At 47.3% G+C, this 12,345-nt stretch overlaps 1 protein-coding gene across 2 annotated transcripts in view; it reads right to left on the bottom strand.

Moving 5' to 3' along the window:
- Positions 1–12,345, bottom strand: part of PIK3AP1 (phosphoinositide-3-kinase adaptor protein 1) — a 78,019-nt gene that overhangs the window by 38,244 nt on the left and 27,430 nt on the right. For both annotated transcript variants that reach the window (XM_034776389.1, XM_034776390.1), the window contains one exon: positions 3,346–3,494. In XM_034776389.1, the coding sequence (XP_034632280.1) occupies positions 3,346–3,494 (149 nt within the window). The remainder of the gene's footprint in view (positions 1–3,345; positions 3,495–12,345) is intronic.

Genomic DNA, 12,345 nt, shown 5'->3' with positions numbered 1-12,345 from the left:
TGAGGACAGTGCTATGTCAGCAGGAGACGCTCTCCTGCTGACATAGCCACCGCCACCGCTCGTTGGGGGTGGTTTAATTATGCTGGCAGGAGAGCTCTCTCCCGCCGGCACAGAGTGGCTGCACGGGCGACCTTACAGCAGCAGCACAGCTGTAAGGTAAGGTCTGTAGTGTAGACATCAGAAACTGGTTAACTCTCGGGGGAAGGGGCTATATTTTGCGTGTTGAAGAAGCACCTGGCACAACAGGGACCCAATCCCAGCTGCTTCTGCAATCTAAGTTATACGTAATTCCTTTGTGTTGCACAGATGAGGCAGTACCCAGAATGCCCAGTTTTGCTGTTCATGAATGTGATGCTTCTCAATTCCATCATAGCCTTGCACAGATTATAACCCTGTCAACAGCATCCTCCGCTCCGGGTTTAACCAGCAAGATCTCCTGTTACGAACATACACCAGCGCAAACAGAGGAGTTTTGCAGATGGAGTTTGTGGACAGAGCTGGGATCTCTGCTATCTGCTTGTGCAGTTTCAGCTTCATAGCTTCTTACCCTGAAAGTGAGTTTTCCCCGCTATTACTCCAAACAGCACAACCATCGTGATGTTATTGCTCATGCTCAGGAGAGGATCCAAGAAAGCAAATTGGAACAAATATACATTTACTTTTCAGACCAAAAAGGTGTATTATGACTTCCTCCGATTTTTGGTTACTTCTTGTATCTATTTGTACAGCACCTGTCCAGCGAAAGCTCTATTTGTAATCCAAAGTATTTCAGTGCCACAGAACTATGAACTCTGAGAGGGGAAGTTAAACCAAAAATCAATCTCTCTTACATCATGCTGTAACTCTCACTCAGCTTCGTCTCTGCTGAACTGTGAAGGGGAGTGAATTCCTGGCCCAGACTCTCAGGTGAGGGATCTTACTGCCAGCCCTGGAGAATAGTATCCTATTGTCTAATAAAACTCCCAGCCAATCTTAGTCTGCCAACACAGGGCATGGGCATCTAACATCTTATATGCTATAAAGTAAATATAGTGTTACTCTTTTCTCACATAGCCAAGACTTTAAAGATCACCAGTGCCTTAAATGTAATCACTTAAGTGTTTTGTTACACTAACAGGTCATCTACTACAGTGATTGTAATCTACCAGTATCCTGTAGGTCTTTTCATGCTCACAGTCTCTTATGCAGTACACCAGGAGCTCTCAACCATGCCAGTGGGATCGAGCCTATTAAAAGCAGAGGATTCAGCCATTTCTAGGTACCAAAGATGACAGAGAAAGCCTACCTCAGCTTCTGATTTCCCTCTCAGTCTTAGATCATCTATGATTGTATCATGCCATTCAAGATTCCTAGCCATTGCCGGTGACACCTCGGACAATGCACTTATCCTCATTTTAAACACGAGGAAACAAAGGCAGAGGTGAGTTACCTACAGCACATGCGAGGCTTAATTCACGAAGGCCTGTTATCACCATGTGGAAGGCACTAGAAATGGATAAAGCTTTATAGCATGTACAGTGCTGGTAACACATGAGGCTATGATGTAACCTGGAAATGCCCTGAGATGATGAATTGCCCAGTAAATGCACAGGGATGGTAGCAGCATCGTTCCCCTGGATGTGGCACTTACAGCTGTCCAGGAAGTTCCAAACATACCCCAGGTTTCTTTTTTCAAGTTGCTCAGCCCCACAAGATCTTGAGGCTGCCCAGAGCTCAGCCAGCTTCCCAGTTAACTTTGCTCTGTGTGGTGAGGTTGTCTCCACGTCAGTCATACCGAGGAGAGCACACAAAGATCTTAGGACTCAGTCACAGGCGAGGATGTTTCACAAAACACAATCAGCTATTTCCTTTGAATTTATTCCCACCCCCATTCCATCCCACTAAATAATGCTTCTGCCACACAGGCACCACTCCAGTTCAACAGCAGCATTTGTTCTCCTATGTTCCAGCCAGCGTGTTCAGATGCCACCACACACAGCCTTGTGCTACAGGTAGGTAAAGCTTAGAACTCCATTAGAAGCTCAAATTCAGTTACACATAGTTACCAGTAGGGGTCATGGCTGCTGCAGTTAAACAAACCCTTGTCCCAGCCACTGGAGTTGCGAGTTTCACCTCTGTCACTCTCAGCACCCGCAGATCTGGAAACAAAGGCCTAAGAGCAAGTTTCAGACCCACCATCCTCTCCACCCCTCCCTGAACATGGGAGCATATTTTGCTACTGTGCATCTGAGCCAGAAATGCCCAGTATGGTAAAGCCATTTTAGATGAGGTGACAACAATACTGCCAACCCCTAGCATCCAAAAATCAAGAGTCAGGTGCAAAAATATCGTGAATGGCTTAAAAATTCTTGTTAAACAGATTTTGGATTCTCAGTTGCCTACTAATCTGCGCTTTTATGGCTCATGTTTTCAAGTTTCTCTGCAACCATGAAGCCTAGAAACTCTAAATAAAAGCTGAGTGTCCCATGGTCACATGACTCCAGGAGCTGGGGCTTTAAAACAGACTCCAAATATGGAGAAACTATACAAGTCTGGGATTTGGCCACACCGTGACAAGTATGGAAACATATCGAGTTGCTGCCCTTGTTTCATTGCACTAAAAGGCTAAGCTGGTGCTTTTTCCACAATGCATGAAAAGGAAATAATGTAAACTGGTGGTCACATTGCAACACAGCAGTGCTGCTTAGCTGTTGGGTTTTTCAAGTCTCCTGTAACAGTCAGTACCTCAAGTTGTATGGACATCAGATCTCAAACTGAGCAGTATCAGGCTGGGTCAGACCAGAACATATATCCCCAGATACGGAGGGAAGTGAAGTTGGTGCTCCATTAGATGGTGCTCTTGTGTCAGAGTTTGCTGGGGCATATGTACAGTACTGTTCATTTGGGGAGAGAGGCCGGGGAGATGAGCTGTGCTGACAGAGATGCTGTCTTTCAGAAGAGACAGGAAACTGATCCAGATAATTTGCAGGAAGTGCCTTGGGACCCTTACAAATTGGTGCGTTAACCCCAGAACCTGAATACAGTCCACCACGACTAATTACATCCCACCAACCTGAATAAGCCCATAAAAGCTTGAGCCTCTTCCACAACCTTCAGGTTGGGTGGCTACCCTGTTTAAGTCTTCATCAGAGGCATTACAGTGCAGCCAGGACAACCGTAGGACCCTGAGTGTCACAGTATTGCTCCTGGGCTGCGGGAAGGAATCTCAGGAGATGGAGACACTGAGGGTGGGGCTGAAGGGAAAGAACTGAGCTTGGGTCTCCAGCATGGCAATGCAGAGCACTAGCCACTAGTGCACAGTACAATCCCATGTTGAGAACTCTAGAGGAAATGGACATACTGTACCCCACAGCGTATGCGGTCAGGCTGCACCACCAGGTCTCCCAGGGTGCTCTTGGATGTCCCGTGCTGCTGACTCATTGCAAGTTTCCTGGAGTAAACTGGGTTTCTCTCGTCTTCTGCCTCTGTATCAGTCACAGAATCGCAGCCAGAGTCTAAACAAAGCAGACAGAATCCCGTTAGGTCATTCTCTTGCACCAAAAATACATGGATGCATGGAGAAACACACAAACACAAAGTATTCTAAAAGAGAACCTGCTGAAATTCTTAAACAAGAACTCAGAAAAGGAGATCTAGTTGAAGAAAGGGGAATCAACCAAGTTTCCTCATTTATTCCTGTAACGGGACGTCTGGGGTGGTTTGCATTTGGTCACAGCGACATACAGCTCCACAGAACTGCTGTAGCGGCACTGAATATGCTTATTCAACAGCCCCATTCTATGAAAATGAGACAGTTACAGGAATTTGGTCATCAGCTGGGCTGATTCTAACAGTGTACACTCCTCTCCCAAAGCCATTAAAGGATAATTGATCCCCCTTAGTGCCAATGATGAGCCTGCTTTTGAGGGCCTACTTGTATTGCTCACCACAGAGTTATATCAGACTATTGGATCCACCCTTTCTACTCCAACCCAATCAGTCTCTGTCAGGGTTCCCCCCTCCCACTCTGAACTCTAGGGTACAAATGTGGGGACCCACATGGAGATCCCTAAGCTTATATTCTACCAGCTTAGGTTAAAAACTTCCCCAAGGCACAAATTCCTTTCCTTGTCCTTGGACGGTATTGCTGACACCAACAAGTGATTTACACAAAAATTCAGGGGATGGTCACTTGGAATCCCTATCCCCCCAAAATATCCCCCCAAGCTCCTTCACCACCTTTCCTGGGGAGGCTTGAGAATAATATACCAACTAATTGCCTTAGCAATGTGAGTACAGACCAGACCCTTTATCTTTACAATACTAAAATCAATCAGGTTCTTAAAAGAAGAACTTTATTATAAAGAAAAAAGTAAAAGAATCACACCTGCAAAATCAGGATGGAAGGTAACTTTACAGGGTAATACAAATATTTAAAACACAGAGGACTCCCCTCTGGACTCAGCTTCACAGTTACAAAAACAGGAATAAAACTACCTTTGTAGTTGCGGGGGTTCGGGCAGAGCTGAAGGAACTCTGCATGTTTTTATTAGCAGTTGTGAGAACTGGAGGGTGCTGCACCTGTCTTGAAGGTACTAAGGGCAATCTCCAAGAACCACAAGCTGTCACAGATTGCCTCAGCACCAGGAAGATTGGATGAGATGAGATTAGACAGGATTTCAAAGACCTAGATGAGCACAATAAAATGTGGACAATCAGCAAATCGTCCATAAAAGAAACAACAATTCAGGCCTCTCTAGTTTATTAGAATTGTATGATCACAGCTACAAAGCTGGGAGGGGCTACAAGTGCTTTGGAGGATAGAATTAAAATTCAAAATGATCAAGATAAACTGGAGAAATGGTCTCAAGTAAATAGGATGAAATTCAATAAGGAGAAATGCAAAGTACTCAACTTAGAAAGGACAATCAGTTGCATAAATGCAAAATGGGAAATGACTGCCTAGGAAGGAGTACTGCAGAAAGGGATCTGGGGGTCATAGTAGATCACAAGCTAAATATGAGTCAACAGTGTAACAATGTTGGGAAAAAAAGTAAACATCACTCTGGGATGTATTAGCAGGAGTGTTGTAAGCAAGACACAAGAAGTAATTCTTCCTCTCTACTGTGCGCTAATTAGGCCTCAATCTGGAGTATTGTGTCCAGTTTTGGGTGCCACATTCAGGAAAGATGTGGACAAACTGAAGAAATCCAGAGAAGAGCAACAAAAATGACAAAAGGTCTAAAACAGTGGTTCTCAGGGTCTGGGGCCCCCTGGGGGGCCACAAAGAGGTTTCAGGGGGTCCATCAAGCACGGCTGGCATTAGATTTGCTGGGGCCCAAGGCAGAAAGCCAAAGCCCCACCTCATGGGGTTAAGCCTGGGGCCCTGAGCCCTGCCACCCCAGGCTGAAACTTCATGGGGCCTCCTGTGGCATGGGGCCCCAGACAGTTGTCCTGTTTGCTACCCCTTAACACTGGTCCTGGCTTTTATATGCAGAAAAACAGTTGTTATGGCACAAGTGGGCCGTGGAGTTTTTATAGCATGTTGTGGGGAGGCCTCAGAAAGAAAAAGGTTGAGAACCCCTGGTCTAGAAAACATGAACTATTAGGGAAGATTGAAAAAAAATTGGTTTGTTTAGTCTGGAAAAGTGAAGACTGGGGGGGGGGGGGCGGATAACAGTTTTCAAGTACATAAAAGGTTGTTACAAGGAAGAGGGAGAAAAATTGTTCTCTTTAACCTCTACAGATAGGACAAGAAACAATGGGCTTAAATTGCAGGAAGGGAGGTTTAGACTGGACATTAGGAAAAACTTCCTGTCTGGGTGGTTAAGTGCTGATATAAATTGCCAAGGGAGGTTGTGGAATCTCCATCATTGGGGATTTTTAAGAGCAGGTTAGACAAACACCTGTCAGGAATGGTCTAGCTAATACTTAATCCTGCCATGAGTGCAGGGGACTGGCCTAGATGACCTCGTGAGGTCTCTTCCAGCCCTATGATTCTATGAAAACAGTGGTCAAGGAGAGCCATCTAACTATATATTTGGATTTGTTAAAGCTTCTGAATGGTTTGATCTTGTAGGGCATTTCCTCATAGTCCTAGTCCTGTCGCCTGACTGGAGGCTATGGAAACAGAGCTATTAGGTAGAGTGAAAACAGAGCGAGCCTTGTTAATCAGTTACTCGATTAACTGCTGATGGAGCAGCCAGCTGGGGGAACTTTGGATTTGAATTATTCAACTGCTCTTTCATTCAGAAAACTCTGACCCTTGCCTTACTAACTTCCCCTACAAGCAATGGGGCAACACTGAGGGGGCTATATTGAGAGACTGAGTTCCCCCTTCACTGATACCTGAACATGCATGCACCAGAGCACAGTCCACTTTACTATTCCTGGCAGTACAAAAACCCAAAGGGGCAGGCAGAGTTGGCCTCATTACACCATCTAGGCACCTGAAGAGTGACCCAACCCTCTCTATGCCACCATCTATATTTGCAAAATGGGTATAATTATAAGTGAAAACATCCAGATAAGAGAGACCACAACTTGGAGGGTCTGATCCCTTGATCAGTAAGGTAATACCTGACTTGAGCTTCCACTGTCAGTAATTATTGTATTCAACAACTCACAGGTAAAACACTAATCTCTGACTTGGTAGGGAAGGACCCTTTCTGCTCCCCTTCAAATAAACTACCCCAAAACCAGGCCTGACTACTTCTGAAGTACCCACGAGAACAGCAGTCAGGCAAGGAACTATGGTCCTACAAACCCCACTGCATTTCCTATTGAAGAATGGACATCCAGGCAGTGCTAGTAGCTGAATGTCTCAGACAGCAACTCCATGCAGTGTCTCTCCCATCCCAGCCAAGCCCCCGCCCTCAGTTTCACAGCCAGCTGGGCTGTGTGATTTCAGTGTGCATCTGTAGCCCCCAGTCAAAAACCCGAGAAAAACTTGGTCTGGCCACCTGCTATGCTAACTGTTTACTAGAAATATAAGCCAATGGGAAGCATTGAGTTATTTTAATAAACTGAATATTGTTACGCACAGAACATACATCCGGTCTGTCATCCATTTCCTCCTGACTTCACTGATTTTATCTGCATGGAGCTGACAGCTGTGGTTTCTTACTTAGAATTTAGGCATGTGAGCTGACTGAAAGAGTCTGCAACTTGTCCAGAGTACTTCAGCCTCTGGATATTAATACAATTCACAGGACATAGCATTAACCAGCCCGACAGGCTGAGTAATTAATTCGCTACGCTTGCGCCCTTATGGGTGATCTTTGGACACATTTTTCTCCATACACTGCTTCTTTCCCAGCTGAGGTAGCATGATTAAAGAACAGCCAAATTTAGTGTCAATACACCAAGGATGAGTGTGAAAGCCTACATGTGGACCAGCACCTCCACTTGGACACTGAGTTCAGATCTAACTGGGCAAACTCAGCTGTATTTGCCAGAAAACTTGGTAAAATCCTAGAAGTGACAAGGAACTTTGGCAGAATTACAGCTAGAAAAGTGAGGCCCTGTCCTCCGTTGTACTCGGCTCCAGGACGAAGAGAGAAGAACAGTAACGCAGGGCAGACTAGTTAGCAGAAAAGCACAGCATAATGGTGAGGTCATGGAGGAGTTCGGAAAGTCCACACACATACACACACACAAAAATGTACATCTGGACTGGGAGAAGATAATTTTTATCTTATAGGTGAGATAGGTGGTTACCCACAGCTGGTTAATAAATACTTTGAGAGTCTCAGCTTAAACATGCTGACCAAGTGCAAAGCCCTCTGCAAACATTTCATTGATCCCTGTGAGGTAGCATTTCACAGGCACAGAGGCAGTATCTCCAATAGACTTTCCTTAAATTTCCTATCACTGCTCTCACCACTGAAACGCCACAGCTAGTGGCTATGGTAGGAGCTCTAGCAGAGGCCATGCCATTGGCACTTTAGCTTCTGTCACACAGGGTACGAGTATAACAAGTAAACACACCACTGGCATGCCCTATGCTCATACTCCCAGAGCGGTTGCTACAGCGAGATATTTTTAAGAAAGGCTCTAGTGTAGACACCGCTAGAGACAGAATTTCAAAGCCTCAATACCTCAATGTAAGAGGTTCTTACTTGGCAGCTATGGGATACCTTAGCTCCCTTGTGTTCCTGTAGCTAGGCCCTTTGATGTGGTTCAGCCCTTCAGGCAAGCCACAAGTCCCCCTATTCAGGGCAAACAGGAGTTCAAACTCAGAACATGTCCTGGGCCCTCAGACCACTGTCTTCACCCCTGTCGATGCAGGGCTGGCACCAGTTTTCCCTCCTGAGGCTAGTTCAATAGCCATTTCTCCCGCAACCTGTCCCGATCTTCCCCACCACTGATACAAGGGAGGAAGGGGGCTGGCTTCCTCCCCCAGAAGCTCCAGCTACAGGCCTCAAGACCGAACCTAGTGCTCCATCTGCATTCCCTTCCCCAGCCCCTGCGCGCCCTGTGCCCACAATCACCTACTATACCCTGCCTCTCGCCAGGCCTCATCCAAGGCCCTCTTGGATGGTTTCCCAGCCAAGGAGAGCCCACACCAGGTCCTGCCTCATCCCAGTCTCTTCCATTTCTGAGGAAAGTGTTCCTTATGTTCTTTGGCATTCCTTCCCAGCATGCTTTAGCATGGTTCCTGAACTACAACTCCCCTCAATCAGAAGCTCTATAAAGTGGGGGGGACACTGGGGTCCGCACCATGGCTCCTCCCCCCGAAGCTCTTTCCCCGCATCACCTCCTTTCCCCCCGACCTCCCACACCACCCATTCCCCCAGGGCCCTGCTCCTGTGCTGCCTCTTCCACCCAAGACCCTGCCCCCCTGCTCACTCCTCTTCGCCCCCTCTTCCTCGTCGCTCACCCTTACAGCCTATAAAACTTGGAGGGCATAGCCTGTCCACTTTTAAAAGTGATGAGGCCATGGCCCCCTGACCCCCCCGCTCTGGTGCCCCTGCCCTCAGTCCCACCATAGTTCCCCCCCCCACCCCCGAATGCCTTTGTGTGAGGATGAACCGTCTCCTACAGGGGTTCTGTACCCTTGTTAAACTAAAGCCTCATGGTGCTGAGCTCCCGTTGACCTGTGTTCTGAGTCACTTGACCAAGCTCAAGCAGTGCAAGGGAAGCAAAGGCGAAGCGTCTGTGGTGGAGACAACTGCCTTGTGCTGCAGAATTCCGTCTTCAGGGTCAGCACCTTTGACCAGCCCCAACTTCACTTTACATGTAAAGGAACAAGATAAGTCTGCGTTTGTTCCATGTCGGGGAACAATCCTAATATCACCCCTGATGATTGTGTCAGTGGCCGTAGAACAGCCACTCTGATCAGCCCCCGCCACTTCTCAGCTTCAACCAGCCTTGCCCTCACTTCCCCCAGCAACTCATTTGTTACATTCATGTGTGTCCTGCCCACAACGAGCCCCTCAGCTCTTCCGGGCAGTGTGACCACCTCCTATTTGTTCTATAAAGATGACTTTGAATGGTTTATAACAGGGTAGGACACCCTCCCTTTCAGGCCAGCAAGCTGGGTCTATTAAGTTTAGCTTTTCTTTGGTTTTGCTTTCATTTCGTGTCTCATAGAACTTGTGTTTCCTTTTGGACTGAGATGGCCACCGGGTTGTTAACAGGTCTGTTGACAGAACCAACCTCTTCTCAATTCTTTGTGAGTAGTTAAAGCTCAACTGTGTTTAACTTTGTAAATAAGCACCTAGTTACTCAGGCAGTAGGTGCTCTAGAAATCTACATACACTGTATTGCAGTTTATATATGGAGCACTTCTGATCCCAAAATAAGGAGAGCCTTTTCCTTTGTTATATTTTTGGCCCTATGGAAATATCACTGAAAGGAAAGGAGGGTCTTCTCAGCAGACTGCAAGAGATTTTCATGACCTTCTGCAGTCCGTTAAAAATTAACCCAAGTGAATAACCTACCCAATTCACTCTTCCAGGAGTGGACATTCCCCAGACTCTGCTTCCAAGTTACTTTTTAGTTTTATCGCTGAACAAAAAAGCAGAGGGACAGAGCTTGGTCACTGAACAAGAGAGGCTGTTTGCACTGTACTGACAAGGAGTTCCGTGTTACTTTCATAATACTGGTTAGCAAAGATAGGAAGAGGGTGGGAGTTTGAAGACCAGAAATGCAGCATGCATTTCCCAGACCAGTGAGATCAACAAAAAGCCAGCCAGAAAAGCCAGGAGGTGTAGGGACCGGAGAAGGGAAAGTGAGGAGGAAAACATGGACTGGAATAAAGGGAAGCAGAAGACACAGTGGTAAAATGAGCAGCCACAAGTGGAAGGGGAAGCAGCAGGGTATTTTCCAAGTTTCCACCCAAAAAAATCTTGGTTTTACCAATTTCCGCCCTAATTTTGGCTTTTTTTGGACCCGGGAATTTTTCACAGGGGAAGTAGATGGGCCTCGGTGAAAGCCTGGGGGCAGGAGGGAGCCATTGTTCAAGGGTCGCAGCCTTCCACTCCACTCCTGAGCCCAACCCTTCAGCGTGGCCCTCTCCACTACCTCCACGAAGAGGGGAAGCAAAATGGGCAGGGGCCTGGTCCCAGCTGCCAAGGTCCCCTGACTGCTGCTGCAGGGAGTAGAATGCTTCCTCAACTGCTATGTGGGGAGTATCACCCATCCCCCTCCCCCATAAGTACCGGGCACCTTTCCCCTATCACCCACTCTTTTTCCCAATTTTCTCCCATTTTTAATAAAACCCAATAAATTCCTGGGAAATTTAAAAAAACAAAAACAAAACAAAGGGCCTTACCCATCCCTTACTCACCTTACCCGAGAGGAGGAATTAACGTCTTCAGACCTAGTACGTCACATAGGCACTGCCTCCATGGGTGCTCCCAGACTCCCACCAGCTCAGTGCCCAGTAGCCACAGCTGTTTGGCTGGGCCGCCGATCAGCTGTTTGGAAGCTGGGGGAGGCACTTGCGGGTGAGTGGAGAGCAGTCAGTGGCGGGCACGCAAGGGCCTTAGGGGAGGGGTTGGAGCGGGAACGGGGTGGGGTGGAGCACCCCGGGGAAAAATAAAAGTCAGTACTTATGGTAGGTCAGCACACAAAGTGAGTGCGTAAACCAAGTCATGCATTTGCCCAAAAATACAGGCCTCTCCCACACCTTCTCCACACAGCTTATAGTCTAAACATGCACCAGTCTCTGCTTATAAACCAAATAAAGGGGAATTGAGAGGACAAGTTAACCTCATCAGGATTGTTTCACTGCTTATCGAGTAGTTGTTGGCAGCACACCCACAGTGGCGCCCGAGGAATTTGTAGACCTGTCACAGCCCACACACCAAGCCTGTATCTGCACAGGCGGCTTGGTAGGGATGGCAGTACCAGGGGAGAGAGTCCTCTCTGCACAAACAGTGGACCAATGTGGGGGAGCTGGATTAAGCCAGTGACTAAATTCTACTCACAGACTTCGGCAGAGCCTTTCCCTGCTGCCAGAGTCTTTCACTGCAGTGGGGAAAGGCTCTGGCAACAAGGAAGCAGCAGGGCACTACACTGCTAAAAACAGCAGTGTAGATGGGGAGGCATGGCTTCGGAGTGTAGAGAGCCATATAGGATATATACTCTATGGTTCTGGCATGTCTGTACTCTACCCACCTATGCCATACTCACTGTCTGCACTGCTATTTATACCCAGGCTAGTTGGGCATGCAGTGTCTGTACTCTATGCACCACCCTAAGTGCAGATATAGCCAAAGAAGTTCAGCAGGTTTCCTAACAAAGCACAGGAATATTGGCAGCCCCCCTCCTATGGAAAAGGATGCTGAATGAAAAGGAAATTAAGAACATTGTTATTTTCCAAAATCCTTATGAAGTTGCAGTTCTCACTGGTAAATTAGCAGTTTTGGAACAAAATGACAAATTAAACAGTAATAAGTCACCAGGACCAGATGGTATTTACCCAAGAGTTCTGAAGGACCTCAAATATCAGAAGTACTACAAGTGGTATGTAACCTATCATTTAAATCAGCCTCTGTGCCAGCTGACTGGAGGATATCTAATGTGATGCCAATTTTTTAACAAGGGTCTAGAGGTGATCCTGGCAACAACAGGATGGTAAGCCTAATGTCACTACCAAGCAAATTTAGGGTTACCATACGTCCTCTTTTTCCCAGACATGTCCGCTTTTCGGCAGTCAAACCCCCGTCCGGGGGAATTGCCAAAAAGCCGAACATGTCCGGGAAAATGGCGGCTCTGCTCCTCCCCTGACGCTTCAGCTCTGTTTAAGAGCCAGGCTGCCCGAGCGTTATGGGCTTCAGGCAGCCCCCTTGCCTCTGGACCCTGCGCCCCCAGCCGGGCACTTCCCCTCCCGGGCTCCGGCGGCGCAGGGTCCGGAGG

This window comes from Trachemys scripta, chromosome 7 (genome assembly GCF_013100865.1).
Source record: "Trachemys scripta elegans isolate TJP31775 chromosome 7, CAS_Tse_1.0, whole genome shotgun sequence".
NCBI lineage: Eukaryota > Metazoa > Chordata > Testudines > Emydidae > Trachemys > Trachemys scripta.
Note: the sequence above shows the minus strand (reverse complement) of the source record. Positions and strands in the feature narration are given on the sequence as shown.